At 36.9% G+C, this 18,432-nt stretch overlaps 1 protein-coding gene across 3 annotated transcripts; it reads left to right on the plus strand.

Moving 5' to 3' along the window:
* The first annotated feature begins 856 nt into the window (after positions 1-856).
* On the plus strand, positions 857-3,928 carry LOC110915245 (NEDD8-conjugating enzyme Ubc12). Of its 3 annotated transcripts, none has more exons than XM_022159910.2 (6): positions 857-1,019; positions 1,537-1,653; positions 2,432-2,540; positions 2,790-2,868; positions 2,956-3,072; positions 3,580-3,928. In XM_022159910.2, exons 2-6 carry the CDS (start codon positions 1,545-1,547, stop codon positions 3,715-3,717), a joined length of 552 nt encoding a protein of 183 aa, XP_022015602.1. In that variant the 5' UTR covers positions 857-1,019; positions 1,537-1,544; the 3' UTR covers positions 3,718-3,928. The 3 variants fall into 3 exon arrangements, with proteins under 3 accessions (XP_022015602.1, XP_022015601.1, XP_035841143.1); XM_022159909.2 differs by having other exon boundaries at positions 860-1,019; positions 1,534-1,653; XM_035985250.1 differs by having other exon boundaries at positions 861-1,041; positions 1,534-1,653.
* The last annotated feature ends 14,504 nt before the right edge of the window (positions 3,929-18,432 follow it).

Here is an 18,432-nt window from a genome sequence, read left to right on the forward strand (position 1 = left end):
TACTTCCATGTGTTCAATAGGTGTACTAGTACCTGTAACTTTTCATTTTTGATTTGGTCAATGATCATTTTAGCAACAAATTTACACGTATACAAACTCTATATCTATCTTCAACACAAGACTTTCAACAATTTGTATAGAAACACCTTCCTATACCCGGAATAACTTTCAACAATTTGTAAAGAAACGCCTCAGTCGCACAAAGAATAACTTTCGACAACTTATGAAGAAGCGCTTCAATCACACATAAAATAACTTACGGCAACTTATAAAATAGTTACGCATAGGAGTAACGCTAAGTCATTATCTTTAGACCAAAAAGTGTATGATATTATATCTTTTTAAAAACTATTTTTTAACTGATGTGTTACTTTTAAGTTTTAAGCTATAAAAAAAGTTGTAAAATATATATTCCACAATTTCAAATATTTTATAATTTATAACGATATATATATATATATACACACACGTTGGGGACCGCTAGAATGAGAACCACCTCGAGTTGTAAGAACCGCGAGAACCACACCGTACGGGGCGAGGTGGACCAAATATTTTTTTCAAAAACGTAGATGCATGTATTATGAACACATTCGTAAAAAAAATTTTTAAAAAAAATGCCGTGCGTGTAATTTACGGAACTCGTAAACCACAAACTTGTGGTGTAAAAAACAACACGCACGGCATTTTTTTTAAAAATTTTTTTTACGAATGTGTTCATAATACATGCATCTACGTTTTTGAAAAAAATATTTGGTCCACCTCGCCCCGGACCAAGTAGTTCTCGCGGTTCTTACAACTCGAGGTGATTCTCATTCTAGCGGCCCCCTACACACGCTTGGGTAGAAGAATAAATACAAGATGAGGGTGAAATGAAATCAATGAAAGCCAAGACTTTCTTCCATTCACCTTGATTTCGTGTAGATTAGATTCTCATTTCTTATTCTCTCACCATTTCATTAAAAAAAAAAAAAAAAAAACCTAATTCCCAAATTATCTTCTCTTCAATCTTCATCAATCAGGTTATCTTTTCATCAATCACATGTATATACATACGATTATCCATTCAAGATTCATAATTTCTATCTTCTTTAATCAGATCGCGGAATCTTAGCCTCTAATTTCTACCAATTCTCAGCTGATTTCGTTTTAATCAAGTGTTTTCTGTACTTTCCTTGTGTTAGTTAGCAGTAGTTGTTGCTGTTTGACTCGATTGATATGTGTTTTTAGATGTTCTGGTTACTGATTTGTGCCCTAATTTTGATTAAAAAACTGAAATTGGTGGTGAAATTAGTAATCTTTAATGATTTGCTTTGAAGATGGTTTATTGTTATTAAGATTTTATGGTTATATTGCATCAAGTGTCTTTTTTCAGCTGCAATGATTGTGAAATTAACAATCTTTTATGATTTATCTTTTCATTTTAGTTGTAGGTGTTATGTTTTGTTATAGGTTATGTGGTTTTAGGTGAGTATATGTATATATGAATATTGATGTGTTCTGAATGTGAATTCATTTTGGTTTCTTGTTTTACAGTAGGTATAATAATGATTAAGTTGTTTAAAGTCAAGGAGAAGCAAAGAGAACTTGCGGAAAATTCTAATGGGAAGCCTCCGGTTAAGAAGCAAAGTGCAGGCGAATTGCGTCTTCACAAAGGTAGATTATGGTGTTTAGCTTCTTAAGTTAGTTTTAGGAATATTGGATTTTAATAATCTCAACTATTCGCCGTTGCCGCCAGCCAACAGTCCCAACTTTAAAAATAACCATCGGCGGTCCTAACTTTTAACATATTTGCCTCCAATGGACCCTGACTAACAGAACTCTAACGCCGTTAGTCTCCGGTCGTCGGAAACACGTTTTTTGGCTGTAAAACTCAACATTTTCGTCCCGAACCTCTTTGTAACCTTATTATGGACCTTTGGGAACCTTTTTTCTAGTAAAAGCCCCAATTATTAAAGTCGCCAGAAAACTCCTTTTTCCTTGGAAAACTCAACTTTTTGGCCGGAAAACTCAACATTTTCGTTCCAAACCTCTTTGTAACATTAGATCGGACCTTTAGAAATCTTTTTCTGGACAAAAAACAGTTTTACGGCGACCGGAGACTAACGGCGTTAGGGTTCTGTTAGTCAGGGTCCATTGGTGGCCAATATGTCAATAGTCGGGACTACCAGTGGTTATTTTTGAAGTTGGGACTGTTGGCGGCCATCGGCGAATAGTTGAGATTATTAAAATCCAATATTCCTTAGTTTTATGACCTTAAATCTTGATTTTTTTTTGAAAAGTTTTAGCTTCTTGTTGTAAAGAATTGTTGGTGCTATGAAGTTTTCATCCTTGGGAAATCAACATTATAGAACAGTTTTGTTCGAGTGAGAACTTGAGCCTTGTGTGTCACAAAGGTTTATTCACATCATTCTTTCGTGTGTTTTACTTGTAGATATAAGTGAACTGAATCTACCCAAAACTTGTAGCATATCTTTCCCTAACGGGAAAGATGATCTCATGAACTTCGAAGTAACTATTCGCCCTGATGATGGATACTATTTGTAAGTATATCTTTTCAGTTTTCTTTGTTGTTAGAAAGCCTCAACTGCTGCTGTCTTTTCGTGTCTCCTATTCTCGTTTGACCCATTAGAAACTCTTTTTGAGCCTAGTTAAAGTTAGTTTCCAGCTTTCATTCATTTGGTCACATTTGTGCAAAGAATATACAAAGTTTTCTTCTTATCTTGTTGATATTGAAAATGAATAAGACGTTTCTGAATCATAACGTACTCCAACATACTATTTACTTCCAGAGGTGGCACCTTTACATTTACCTTCCAGATTTCGTCCATCTATCCCCACGAGGCGCCAAAGGTCAAATGCAAAACAAAGGTAAGAACTTTATAACCAACGGCAATCTTTGTCTTTTTTGGTAATTGATAATTAAACTTAAATATAATCAATCGTGTTGTATTATAGGTCTACCATCCTAACATCGATTTGGATGGAAACGTGTGCCTTAACATTCTTCGTGAAGACTGGAAACCTGTTCTAAACATAAATACTATAATTTACGGCTTGTATCATTTATTCACGGTAAACGCTATATATAGTCAATAAATCTAGGGTAAAATGCCATTTTCGTCCCTGAGGTTTGGCTAGTTTTGCGACTTTCGTCCAAAGGTTTGTTTTTTCGCATCTGGATCCAAAAGGTTTGAAATCTTGGTATTTTTATCCGGCTTGTTAAGTTCATCCATTTTTCTCCGTTAAGTCAGAGGTATTTCTGTCTTTTTTGTTAACTCAAAGCGCAGTTCGGTCTTTATCACTTTATGTACAAGCATTTAGCATAATGTACAAGTATTCAAAAGACCGAATTGCCCTTTAAGTTAACAAAAAAGACAAAAATACCCCTGACTTAACGGAGAAAAATGGAGTTAACGAGCTGGATGAAAATGATAACATTTCAAACCTTTTGGATCCTGATGTGGAAAAACAAACCTTTGGACGAAAGTCGCAAAACTAGCAAACCTCAGGGACGAAAATGACATTTTACTCGTAAATTTATCTTTTTGGATCTGTGTTAATTTTTTTTTATTGTTGCAGGAGCCGAACCATGAGGATCCGCTCAACCGAGAAGCAGCTGCAGTATTAAGAGACAACCCAAAAATGTTTGAGTCAAATGTGAGGAGAGCGATGGCGGGTGGGTATGTGGGTCCGACATTCTTCACCAGGTGCATATAAAGGCAGCACAGGTAGTAGCAATAAGGTGGGATGATGGTTTGTTCGTGTGAAAAATGTCTTGATACAAAACTGTATCCCCAAAGGTCCATTGGGGACAAAGTGATGTGTTTGTATGCTCTTTTGTTGGATCCCATTATTTTGGGTGACTTGTCTTGTAATGCTATGTGTTTGTTTCTTGGAAGATAAAGAATCTGTTGTTTCATGCTCTTCATTCAAGTAAAACCACAACAAGTATCGATAATAATCCGTTCGTACTTATGTCTTAGATGAGATTTGAACCCTCTATCACTTGACTATAGATGTGTTAAAGGCGCAAGAACTGCAATAATTAATAAATGCGCAAGAACTGCAATAATTAATAAATGAATAAGATATATATTTAGGCATAAAAAATAATAAAATGTAATCCTATTACAAAGATGTTATAACATAACTATAATATTTTCCTTAACATATGTAGCATAATAAAAAAAAATTAATAATGTTGAAACTATATGATAAATTACAACAAACCAAAAGAAATAGCTAATTGGCTATCAAGTTGTTATGTACAAAATTGTTTTCTTGTGTTGTTAAAATATTGAGCCAACAACCAAATACTATGATTTTTTATTCCATTTCTAGACTGCATCAGAGTCCCCTAGAGTTCCTACCTTTTTTTTTTTTGGCTTCATGTGTTGTTAAACCATGTTTCTCTCTATCTCCATAGTTTATATTTTCGGGTGTTCTTCGGTCCATTTGAGAGTTTCTTTGGGACGTAAACAAGCATTTTTTAGCGTTTAAGAGTGTAGAATGTGTTTTTGATTGTTGTGTTGTTTCAACCAAAATACCCATACGTATTTATACCGTGCGGGGGCTAAAATGCCAATTTTTTTTTATTATTGTTTTTTTTTTTTTTTGCAAAATTCAAGCGTCAAACGGCCACAACTCTGCTAGGCAACGGTCAAAAACCGGTTCTCCACACTCATTTTATTTAAGGAAATACACATGTTTTTGACGGTTAAAGTTATTTTTTTACCGGGCCCAAACAAATTTGGGCTAAAACCGGTTCACAAGACTGAAATCTCAAACCTATCCCAAACCGGTTTTTTGGCGTATCGATCTGGGCTCTGAAACGGTATGGCGGGCCCAAACCAGTTTGTTTTACACCTCTACTCGCATGAACACGAGGTGCACAAACCGGTTAATTTCAATAACCGGTTAATTTGACCTTTTGACTTTAACCGGTTAAAGTACTGGTTATTACTTTAACAGGTTATTTTTTCACGGGTCTAGTTAATGCCTTTAACCGGTTTGGTTAATTAACCGGTTATTTTCTGTTAATAACCGGTTTTTTTTTGCCTTTTTTTTGAATTTTCGAGGTTTTTCTTTTCCGTTAACTAGTTTACCGGATAAAAAATCTGTTAATAACGAGTTCCAGGGGCGGACCCACATGGTACGGGTTGGGGTCCACGGACCCCTGTGTTTTAAAAAAAAAATAGTAGAACCGATATGTTAAATTTTTTAAGGACCCTATAAAATAAATTAGTTGGACCCATAATATTAAAAACAAAGATGGTGTGGTGGTAAATCTCCTTGTGTTCCAACAAATAGATCTCAAGTTCAAGTCTTCCATCTCCTTTTTTTAGTTTATTTTTTTCATCAAAATTAAACTAGTGCTTTAAAACAACACAACCATCCATTGACCCTCTAATTTGCTTCTTTAAAATGATAAATTTAATATCTCCGAATGATTTTATTTCACATTTGATTACCAAATAAGACTTCCAACATATAGTGGCGTTCATAAAAAAAAAGCTTAAAAAATTAAAAAAAAAAAAATAACTTAAACAAAATTTTGAAGTTATGTGAAGTAATTGTGTTGTTTAGGTAGCTATTGGTTCCAAACTACTTATTAATCAACACTATTTGATAACTTGATGCTTAAAAATGGTTCATAATAATGTAGTGGTTTAATGTCCACTAAAGGCTTTTACATTATTTCCTAGCCCCGACCCGACCCGACCCGACTACGATGACTGACCTGAAAATTTTAATGTTCGTGAAAAAATTTTATTCAAAAAAATTGACCCCAATAAAAAAAAATCCTGGGTGATCAGTTCCTATACTAAATATATATAACCGGTTACTAACCACGGTTATAATTAACCACTAACTGGTTGATAACCAGATCCGATTAATTAACCGGTTTTTTTGCCGAACACCTAAGCTAAAGAGGCACGCATCTTTGAGTCTTTGACTAGATTAGTAATAGTTTTTTTGAACGGCCGACAAAAATTTTATTAATAGTAGCAAGAAGCTACAATCCAAATTTACATCGTTTTACACCAAACTTAACACCAAAACAAAATTACATAGCCCCTAAATTGAAACGGCTCCAATTTTCCCATGAAAGAGAAGCCATTTTTGACCGACTCTTCACCCATAAATACGCCATCGATTTAATCTCATCTAAGGATTTAACGACATTCGGGACCGCTTGATTGAAGACAACCTCATTCCGTACTTTCCATATCGACCAGAAGGTGACAAGAATGACCGCATGGATAGCTTTACTCTCCCTCGAGCTCGATCTTGGGCCATGCAATGTGAGTAGGTCTTTGATACCAAATGCTATTATCGGCGGCATCCTACACCAAATTGCCAAGTTTTGCCATATCGATTGAGCGAAGTGACACGAGACAAAAATGTGATCGCATGTCTCTGCATAATCTCCACACAGAACACACATTTGGTTCGGCACCGGTACGTTTCGTCTCGCCAACGGCCAATAATTTACATCATCCGGTTTTAATTTTTCAGCTGTTTAGTTATTCAACGGCCAATAATTTACTTGAGTCCAGTAAAAAATGTATGTTATGTGGTGAAACATTTGTATGAAAAATATAAAATACAAAATACAACATTATTAAAAAAGGGGAAAAAAGAATTGATTTACGATTGAACATTTGAACCACAACATAATGTGTCAGTCAGAGGAGGCATTATTGCTTCATTACTTTTAACAATCTTGTGTCCCCACGTCGCACCAAACAATTAATTCACAAATAATCAGATCAAATAATATTATAATAAACTACAGGAATTCTACACGTCGGATTATATAACAATATTGTGTTTGTTTAAATTGGAGAGCCCTACTATCCTACTTTGGCCAGATTATGTGGTCTTAATTGAACTTATGCTGACTTCAGAGTTCACTCGGAAAATTATATCGTCGACTGCCACTTGACAGTTGTTGTGTCACCACAAGAGCAGAAACCCTTTGACGTAACGCATGGTAGAAAGAAAATCCGGGTGGACTCGGGATTCGAACTGACACAAGGCTTAGCTCAACTCTTGCATTGCCTTAGTCCACCAAAAATGACACGAGTGGGGATCGAATTTGGATCTCCACTAGAGAATCCAAGCCTCCTACAACTAAACCACAGGTGATGAATGGTAATATAGTGTTACTTGATAAATAACATGGAGTAAGGCTATTGATAATCGTTCTAAAATAGTTTTTGGTTGGTAGGTGGCGTCTGATTGATATATGTTTTTTTTTAGATCTGGGGCTGCTTAGGTAGTGAGGAGATAAACAACCTGCAAAGTTAAGTATTTTTAAGAAAAAAAAACACAAACTCTTGTTGTAATATTTTGAAGTATTAAAATTGCTCTAAATTCTTGTGGAAATATTTGGAGGATGAAATGATTGAAACACACAAATAGACACAAAAAAAACAAAAAAAAAAAAAAAAAAAACCAAACAAACTGTAGCTAGATTTGACTCTAGTTATAGTGAACTACGATGTATCCCGTCGCGTTGCGGCGAACGGCGAAGTATGAACACCGCGTTGACAGTGTTGACGCGTAGGCAGGCAGTGGTCGCAAGCATTTCAACACCATCCAACATAGGACCCATAAGAAGACAAAACACGACCATATACATTTCTTGTAGACAATATTTCATATGCATTCCTTTCTGATACAGTTGTTTTAAATTCTTCAACCTGTAAAACAAAACGGAAAATGAGAAGGTTGCCCGATCCCATTCATTGAAAAGATATATATATATAGGGAGCCGCTAAAATAAGAACCACATCCAGTTGTAAGAACCGCGAGAACCACTCTCAACCAATCAGAATATGACAATTCAAAGGGTATTATGGTCATTTACCCCAAATGTCACCCTCTCTCCTCATATATAAAATGTCAGTTTCTCTCTCCTCATTTATAAATGTCAGTCTCCTCTCTCCTCAACATACTTTCATCCCTGTTCTCCTTCATCCCTGTTTGTGAGTTCTCTCCCCACCCTCTCTCTTGCAAATCGAAAGAAAAACCCTCCCCCTTCGGTTCTCCTTCATCCCTGGTTCTCCTTCAAAAGAAAAACCATCCCCCCCTCCGGTTCTCCTTCATCCTCTCCGCCGTCGCCGCCACCCCACAGCTACCCCTCCGCCGCCGCAATCATCACAAAGATGAAGTTATTCGCCGGTGTTTCGCCGGTGCTAAACCTTTGATGGGATACCTCTCACTCATCGTTTCACCGTCAAAATTTAGGGGTGTTTGCTCAGATCTGAACGGGTGTGGCGGCAGTGGTGTACGGTAGTGTGTGGCGGCAGGGTTTACGGCCGGAGAAAGAAAATGGGGGGGGGGGGTTGTAGTGGTGGTCGTTTGTGCGACTTGGGGTTTCGAGTGAAAGGAGATGGGGTTTGCAGGTTTTTCAGTCGTGGAGAAATGGGTTTTGGCGGCGATTGTGGTGGTGGGTTTTGATGGGAACGGAGACGGTGGTGGTGGTGAGGACTGTCGGAGACGGTGGTGGCAGTGGTGGGGGTTTCACGGCGACGGTGGTGGTGTTTGGTTAGATATTTTGGTATGCTTTATTAACGTTTTTTTGCTGGTGATTTTTTGATTGTTTGAATGTTATAATCTGTGAACTTTTTGAATGTTTTTGATTTGATATGTGGGTTTGATCTGATATGTGGGTTGAATGATGTTCATGTTCCTTGTGGGTTTGAATCTGGGTTTAAATCGCCTGTGAATGTTGAATCTGGGTTTTTGAATCGGCTATGAATGTTTGAATCTGGGTTTGAATGTTGAATCTGGGTTTTTAATTTTGTTGAATCTGGGTTTTTAATTTTGTTGAATCTGGGTTTGAATCTCGGTTTGAATCTGGGTTTAAATCGGCTGTGATGATGAAAAAAAAACTGACGATAGCGCGGCAAGGATGGCGGAGGGTAGGGTTTTGAACCTGCAACACTACTTTGCAGCCTCTGATTATCGGAAAATCTGAGCCAAAACTTCGTTTTTTTTCTAGAATCCACTCGTTCTTTTGATTTTTGTTTGTTTGGGTTTTTTTTTATTTTTATTTTAGGCGTCGATGATGATAACAATATATCTGAGACGCTCACCGAGTTTGCGATTTCTGGGTGCGTTCGTTTTTGCGTAAAAAAGTTTTTGTAAAAAAAAATTAAACCGTAAACTTTTTGACGTAAACCGTAAACTTTTTAACGTAAAACGTAAAAAGTTTAGGTAAAACGTAAAAACATAATTTTTTTTTTTACCAAAACGTAAAAAACCTGAATTTAAAAATGTTAACCTAAAAAACGTTAACGTAAAAAACCAGCGCGTAAAACGTAAAAACATAAAAAACGTTAACGTAAAAAAACCGGCGCGTAAAACGTAAAGAAACGTTAATGTAAAAAACCGGCGCGTAAAATGTAAAAAACCGGCGCGTAAAACGTAAATAACGTTAACGTAAAAAATGGCGCGACAAACGTAAAAAAACGTTAACGTAAAAAACCGACGCGTAAAACGTAAAAAACCGGGGCGTAAAACGTAAAAACCCGACATGTAAAACGTAAAATAACATTAACGTAAACGACCGGCGCGTAAAACGTAAAAAAACGTTAACGTAAAAAAACCGGGGCATAAAACGTAAAAACGGCGTTTTGAAAAAACGACGCGTTGAAAAAACAGGGCGTAAAAAAACGGCTCTTCAAAACGTTTTTTTAAAACTAATCTTAAAAAAAAATATTATAAAAATCTGATTTCAAAAAAGTTTTTAAACAAAAAAATCAGTTTTTAATAAAAAATTATTAAGACAAAAAAAGTAATTAATGAATGGGACAAAAAAGACATTTAAAAATAATATATATAAAAAGAAAAAAAAACAATTTTACCTAAATACCCTTTAACAATAAAATATTAAAAACATAATAAGACAAAAAACTTTTAATATTAATATTAACTACTTTTAATCTCATCCATCCATCTAGTTGATCTAAGGGCTAAAAAGTGGTTCCCATGGTTCTTACAACTAGAGGTGGTTTTTCATTTTAGCGATCCCCTATATATATATAGGGAGAGGCTCATGCGAGAACCACCCTTATTGTGAGAACCTTGAGAACCAATGTGAACACAACCTAAAATAGCTAAAAAAACCTAACCCCCACCCCCCCCCCAAAGCTAAATGCTAAAAACTAAAACCCCCAAAAAAACCTAACCCCCCCACCCCCCCCCCCCCCCAAAAAAAAAAAAAAAAAAAAAAACCTAAACCCCCTCCCCCACCCCCCAAAAACCTAAACCCCTCCCACCCCCAAGCTAAAATGCTAAAAACTAAACCCCCAAAAAACATAAAAAAATCTAAAAGAATAAAAAAAATCTAATTTTTTTTTAATATTTTTTATGCTCAAATCGCTACTTTTACTGGCAAAAAAAAAATTATTTAAAAAAAAAATTTTTTTTTGGCTTCGAAAAGTAGCGATTTTTATATAAAAAATATTAAAAAAAAATTTGTGTGATTTTTAGCTATTTTTAGGCATTTTTGGTGTGTTCACATTGGTTCTCGCGGTTCTCACAATAAGAGGTGGTTCTCACATGATATTCTCCCTATATATATATATATATATATATATAGGGTAAGGTTATTGTAAAAAAGATCAAAAGTGTGAGAAAGGTAAGAAAGAATCTCAGCCATTAGATCTAAATTAATTGAAAAGGGTAAACAAGTAATTTTATCATTAATTCGATTAAATAAAAACTTCCCATAACCGTCACCTTAATTATAGGAAGTATATAACACCATTCAGTAAGTATATAACACCATTCAATAAGTATATAACATCATTCAGCAAGTATATAACACCATTCAGCATTCAGCAAGTATATAACACCATTCAGTAAGTATATAACACCATTCAGCAAGTATATAACACCATTCAGCATTCAGCAAGTATATAACACCATTCAGTAAGTATATAACACCATTCAGCAAGTATATAACACCATTCAGCAAGTATAACACCATTCATTGACTAAACATCTGATCGAAACATATTTTTTTCTCTATATAAATATAGCAATATGGTACTCATATTAAAGATAAAAAACGCTCGTTATTATGGTGTAATTTTTTTTTTTAAAAAAGTTACGTACAAAAAGTTATTGACGTTTAAAAAAGACGGGGGAAGTTACATGTGCATTACCTAATTTCTAGTGGGTTTAAAAGACTATATTACCTCTAGATATTTCAAGTCAGTCCAAATTAATGAAAATATTTTACAATTTGGTCCATATTGATCTCAACCATTAGATCAAAAGATCTAATGGCTGAGATTCTTTCTTACCCTTCTCACACTTTAGGCCTTTTTTACAGGATCCTCTACCTATATATATATATATATATATATATATATATATATATATAAAAGACGATATGATTTGTATTTAATATTATCAACAAAACATGCATGTCTGTTAAGAAAGTAAGAAAATTACATCTTCTATTGAAAAATGGGCATGCATTTGTTTCCTTGTGACTACAATAAAACGAAAAAAAGATAAACGAAAAAAAGATACATATTCATCAACAATTAGAATGCATAGAAAGGGAAAGGTTAATACTGAATTGATAGCATAAAAAATTACGACGTTGACGATTTGACAGCTTGAAAAATGATTCTCATGATAGTTGTTCTTGTACCAACCATAATTGTGTGTCCAAAATGTGTTGTTTATAGATAAATGCATGTTTCTTATAGCTCCCAAGTTGGAACATCCTTCAACATTGAATCTTGATGAAAACCAAATCAACCAATATTCTTATCTCATGGTTCTCCTGAGGCTTCAATGTACATACTTGCTTGTATGTGGGACCACAATCCATATAAACTCAAATTAACCCTTCAAAAAGGTATTGTATGCATCTTTTAAAATCAAAAGTTCAACTTTTGTATATAGTTGATAATGTTCATATGCAAGTAAGCTAAACCAAAGTTTAAGTAATTAAAATCATGATGAAAATGATTTAGTGATTTATAGGCAGCAAACATTAGCCATATATATTTTAAGATCGCATATGATACCCGCATGTGCAGGAATAAAAATCATCAGTACAACCATTCTGTGTTGTTTGGTATAGAGAACAATCTCTGATTTGGGTTTGAATTGTATTGAAAAATTGTGTTGTACAAGCATTAGGGTTACAAAGAATGGTGTTTATATAGAATACCAAGTTACATATTTAGCCCCTACACTACGACACATCATTCACTTTCCGACACTCCCCCTCAAGTTGAGCAGTGAGATCACCAATACTTAACTTGCTCAAGCAGCTACAAAACACGTTCCCGTTGACAGCTTTTGTAAGAATATCTGCGAGTTGATCTTTTTACTGTACATATGGGAGCTCTATGATACCTTCCTCCAATTTCTCCTTGATGAAGTGTCGATCTACCTCCACATGTTTTGTTCCCTCATGTTGGACTGGATTTTCTGAGATCTGTATAGTAGCTTTATTGTCGCACATGATTTTGGTTGCTGTAGTAGGAAGAAAGCCAATCTCAGTTAGGAGCTTGTGAATCCACAGAATCTCTGCTAGGCCACATGCAACCCCTCGGAATTCAGCTTCTGCACTAGATAGGGCAACTACCTTTTGTTTTTTTACTTCTCCAGGTAACTAGATTTCCTCCGAACATGGTAAAGTATCCTGAGGTTGACCTTCTCGTTCCTTTATCCCCTGCCCAGTCGGCGTCTGTATAAGCTTGGATTTTTAAGTGCCCATTTGATTTAAACAGTATACCATGACCTGTTGTTCCCTTGAGATACTTGATGATTCTTAATACTGCTTCCATGTGACTCGCTTGGGGCTAGTGCATAAACTGACTCACCACTCCTACTGCATAAGCTATATATGGACGAGTGTGGGAGAGGTAAATCAGTTTTCCCACCATTCGTTGATATCTCTCCTTATCTGCTAGTTCCGCTCATCTTCCATGTGTAGGCCGTGATTAACCACCATTGGGGTGTCCGCCGGTCTGCACTCAATCATTCCGGTTTCGGCTAGCATATCAAGGATATATTTCTTCTGACAGATAAAAATCCCTTGTTTAGATCTTAGAACTTCAATTCCAAGAAAGTACTTCAATCTTCCCAGATCTTTCATCTCGAATTCCGAAAAAAGTTTATCTCTTAACATTGACATTTCCTCTTCATCGTTTCCCGTAAGTATCATGTCATCGATGTAGATAATTAAGCAGGTCACAAGACTGCCCCTACGTTTCAAAAATAGGGTATGATCAAATTTGCTTTGTTTGAAACCATATTTCTTCATAGCAAGGGTAAACCTTCCAAACCAAGCTCTAGGAGACTGCTTAAGCCCATATAGAGATTTCTTCAACCGACATGTTTCTCCAGCCTTGAAATTCTCATTGAATCCCGGTGGAGCGTCTATATAGACCTCCTCGTTCAGTTCTCCGTGAAGGAAGACATTTTTTACGTCAAATTGATGAAGAGGACAACCTTTATTGGCAGCTACTGAAAAAGGACTCTGATTGTATCGATTTTGGCTACTGGGGAGAAGGTTTCAGAGTAGTCAATTCCATAAGTCTGAGTATAACCCTTTGCAACCAGCCCTGCTTTGTATCTTTCAATCGTGCCATCAGGTCTGTGTTTGACTGAAAACACCCACCGACATCCCACCGGTTTCTTTCCTGCTGGAAGGGTGCATTTCTCCCACGTGTTATTCTTCTTGAGTGTGATGCGTGTTAGTGTGTATATATTTTAGATGTATATTTTAAGCCCTTTTTACACTTTTAACCAAGTTTTAAATTTATAATACACGATATTTACTAACACTAAACACACATATGGGCAAGTGCACCCATCATGGACATAGTATAGTGTTGGTAAGATACCGAGGTCGTCCAAGGACACAAGAGCTTTTAGTACCGGTTTATCCTCAACGTCTAATCAAATCAAAATGTTAGAAAAGATTTTTAAACTAAGAAAATAAAAACTAACTAAATGCTGAAAAATAAAAGAAAAATAAAAACAGATAGACAAGATGAATCACTTGGATCCGACTCGTGTATTAGTATAACCTTTGATTATTTTCGCACTTTTGCACTTGTTTAAGAGATTATCTTACTTATTGTAGTAGGCCCCTGTTTTGAAGGCGACGTTACCCTCAACCCAGTAGCTTGAGTCAGCAAGGATACAATCCTAAAGGGTCGGATTATTGAAAGATAATGAATTAAGTTATTAATGCAAATTATGGTAGGCCCCTCTTTTGGAGGTGACGTTACCCTCGACTAAGTAGTCTGAGTCAGCAGGGATACAGTCCTAAATAGCCGGGTTATAGTATTAATAGTAGTTAACTTATGAGGGGGTCAAAGAGTTTGGATCCCCGCCATCCAATACCTATGGGTATTGAAGGAGATCCTACTAAATTTGACCCAAGTCCCTTGCAGGACCTCTAAACGCTGAACAAGGGCAAGACCCTTACCAAACCGTTCCCTTAACCCCCGACCAGGTAGCCAACATACCTCCATATAGACCGTGGAGATATGAATGGTGAAAATCTTTTATTTTATATAGACAGTAAAATAATGCCAAGACACCACAGACAAACGATAAGGAAGAATCACCTTCAACATAAGCAACTAGTTATTAAAGTCATTAATACAAAACCAAATAAAAAGTGCAAAAGATTAAAAATAAAAAGTATTATACTAAACAGTTGTCTTCACCAAGTGATGTAAGAGACTTAGGCAAACATGGCCTTGATTGTCAAGAACTCTTACGATCAATCTTGGATCCCGAGACGACTCACACACTCTATGATGGACAATGGATGATGGTGGTGGATGATGGTGTTGTGATGGTGGTGGGTGGTGGATGAAGTGTGAGAGAGGTGGTGTGCCAAGGGATGAGTTGCAATGAAGCCAAGCACTCCTATTTATAGGCTGAATAGAAGCCTGGGCACGGCCCCGTGTCCGCTACACACGGCCCCGTGCCCGTCTGACAATCTCTCTCCTCATTAATTGTAATTCGCAATTACAATTAATGCGCCTGCAGTACTTTCGCCACGCCCCCGTGTTCGCTGGGCACGACCCCGTGGTGGGCAATAGAAGCTTCTACAGGTTTGTCTTTTCTGCTGCTTCTTGGGCACGACCCCGTGCTGGCTGAGCACGGGGCGTGTTCAGTCTTCTGCCTTCTCTTGTTTTGCTTGGGAGGATGCTGTTGAGGGGTCGGGCAATCCACTTATGTTCCTTTCTTGTATTTATGTTAGATTTAGCTGTCTTTTTGCTTCTTTTGTTAATTTGAGCTCATTTAATCCTGAAAATACAAAAGGAAGACAAAAACACTCTTTTTCCAACATTAGTACTTAAAAAGGGTTAGTTTTATGCCTCATTTGATGTAATTTATATGTTGCATTTTACACACGTCAAATACCCCCACACTTGAATTTTTGCTTGTCCTCAAGCAAAACTCTTTAATATGTGGCTTACACTCCCAAATGGAATGGGTAGAAGAGAAGGTTTTGGCTTGTCATAGAGTGTCGGGAATCCAAGATCTTTATTGGGTTTTATTTTTATTTATTTACAATCCTATTCGTTGTGATTTATTTAGAACGTTTCATAAGAGAAATTACTTATTTGGGCATAGCATGCCTTTTTAAAATTCCATTTATATACAAGTTCACATACCTCACGGGAGAAATCACTCACACTCGGCCGAATGTGTAATTTTTTTAGTGAATCACTCGAGAGCGGCCTGGAACTTATTCCTACCATAGGCTTGCCAAGCAATCAATCCTCCTCCTTTTTAACTTGTTACCTTTGTAAATATCAAGAGGACTTTTTGGTTAAAGGCTTGGGCTAAAGGAGGGTAGTTGGGTTAGTGGTTAGTAAAAGGGCGAAAAGCGTAAAAAACGTCGGTTTTCGTAAAACATTTTGTTTTAGTGACTTTTTGTTCTCAATGAGTATTTCTTCAAACAAGCTTTTTAGGAGCTTTGTTTGTTTATTTCTAACTTCATTGTAAAATTCTCTCTTTTTTTTCAGTTACACGAAAACCGAGCTTGTTACTAAAATAAAGGGTAAAAAAAATAAAAAGGGTTTTTTTTTTTTTTGTGGGTAAAAAGGGTTTTGAGTAAAGAAATGAAAAGGTTTAGGCTCAAAGGGGTTAACTAGGGGGAGTTTTTGGGTAGGTGAAAAGAAAAATAAAAATAAGGGTTTTGAAAGAAAAAGGGTTAGTCCTAATGCCTCCATCATTTACTTACTTGGGTTTAAGTTGGTAAGGACCGGAAATGAATTGTCGTGGTAAGTTCTAGAGTCGTAAGAACCAAGCGGCTATTCACACAAGAAACGAAAAATGAGCATTTAGCGTAAAGATGTATATTTGTATGCTCAATAAAGGCTTAAAACTCACTTTTTGTGGGAATGGGTTTTTCTATGTGATCAAGTATATATAATCGAATTTTAACTAAGCTTGTCATGCCGTTTCATAATTTTCTTATGTTGGTTCTTTTTATCACGACGCTATCGGTTGTAAATTTGTAAAAATATAACCTTTTTAGTCTTAGAATTCCCAACTTAAACTTTAGACAAGTAAAAAAAAAAAGATGAAAGTTTTTGAAAAAAAAAAATTTGGGGTGATTAGCGGTTCCAATAGAGTTTTGTGTAAGGCTTGTTATTAGGACTTGCAAAATTCAAGGTTTTAGCATCCCCCCCACACTTAAATTACACATTGTCCTCAATGTGTCCCAAAAATAAATTTTTAGGTTGATTGAATGTGTAACATGGTGTTAAAAGCGAAAATTTATGTTACTGGCAGTCTGGACACGGCCCCGTGGGGAACGGGCACGGCCCCGTGTTCAGGTGCCAGTAACGAAAATTAAAGAAAAGAAACAGAAGCCTGGACACGGGGGCGTGTCTGGTGAACACGGCCCGTGTCCAGTTACCTGAACTGGGCATTTTTCTGCAGGGTGTTCAGCACGGGGCCGTGTTGGATGGGCACGACCCGTGCTGAACCTTCTGTAATGGAGAAATTGTTGACGGGTGGCCTTATTCTTGTGCATGGGGCCATGTTTCTCGTTTCCCTTGTCATCCTTTACCACCATGAGTGTGTTTTATTTATTACGAACCATTCAAACCTTAAAACCGTCATTCCATTAAAACCATAGAGAGATCTTACATAGTCCTAAATTTATATTAAGCTAGATAAGAAAACACAAGAAGCATTAAACCATGGAGTTCTAGCCTATACTTTATTTTAATTAGCAAAATTCCAAGAAGCTAGTAGTCTTGGTTAGATATGGCCTTATAGAACTCCTTCTTCCGGGTGTGGCTTTCCTCATATGTCGGTGAGCCACTCCTCCACCTCCCTTGGAAGGAGAAAAGAGGGCTCATTAGCGTCAGTTTGAGGAGTTGCGATTTCCACCGGGATCTCTTGTTGGTGCTCCATGGGAGGTTCCGCCGGAATGTCGTCCCACCCGGTAGGGTTGTTAACTCCGAGCGCCAGGTTCCAATCCTGTTGAGGGAGGACCGGTTCCATCGGGGGTGTTACAAGAATATTTAACCTCTGGTGCAAGAGGTTAATCTCTTGGAAGCTACTCTCGAGTCCCACCGTAAGATCGTTAATACGGTCGATTAGGACCTCCTCTACTGACGTCATTTCGTCGAGAGCCTCCCTTAATGCTATTACATAGTGCACAAGTGTAGCTTCAATGGAGGGCCTCCTTCCTCTTCGGCTGTTTGATGAATGCACGGAAGATGTTTCACTGTTTTCACTCGACATTCTACGAAAAATAAACTGAAAATAGTTTATTTGCTGAAACAGTAGACCGGACATGGCCCCGTGCTCATTGAGCGCGGCCCCGTGTTCATCTTTCTGCGGAGTTTTGGAGCAAGGAAACTTGAAGTTTTAAGTTATTTTCTGAACTTGTGGGGTCTTTTTAAACATTAGTAACTTAAAACAATGTTATACAACATATCTTTACTAAGATTCCTTGAACAAAACTCATCAATCCCTACCACAAAGCTTGAAAATTCAAACTTTAATGGAGGCTCTTGGAGAAAGATGAAGAAGAAGGAAATGGTTAAGAGAGGAAATGACAAGATGGGTTGTTGGAAACTTCTTTTAGAACTTACCTAGGATAGTTGAGAGAAGATTCCTTCAAATCTCTGTCCCAAGTTGGTCCAAATGTGCAGAATTCTTGGCTGCATTTATAGAAAACAACAGCATCCTGGACACGGCCCCGTGTTCAGTGGGCATGGCCCCGTGTGCAGATGGGATTCTGACACAGTTTGTCCGTATTCTGACGTAAGGGTCAGAAGGGAATCTTTTGGTGGACACGGGGGCGTGTTGGCTGGACACGGCCCCGTGTCGAGAGACTGTTTTATGAAGTTTGTCTAATCTTAAGGAACTTAATAGTACCGGTTGGTTCCTGACTGG

Source organism: Helianthus annuus, chromosome 16 (assembly GCF_002127325.2).
Source record: "Helianthus annuus cultivar XRQ/B chromosome 16, HanXRQr2.0-SUNRISE, whole genome shotgun sequence".
Taxonomy (NCBI): Eukaryota; Viridiplantae; Streptophyta; class Magnoliopsida; order Asterales; family Asteraceae; genus Helianthus; species Helianthus annuus.

Bases quoted from the DNA above. Each gene is read 5' to 3' on its own strand.
- LOC110915245 (XM_022159910.2), top strand. From the start codon at position 1,545: ATGATTAAGTTGTTTAAAGTCAAGGAGAAGCAAAGAGAACTTGCGGAA. The intron at 2,541-2,789 runs GTAAGTATATCT...ATTTACTTCCAG, and splicing joins CCTGATGATGGATACTATTT to AGGTGGCACCTTTACATTTA. The intron at 3,073-3,579 runs GTAAACGCTATA...TTATTGTTGCAG, and splicing joins GCTTGTATCATTTATTCACG to GAGCCGAACCATGAGGATCC.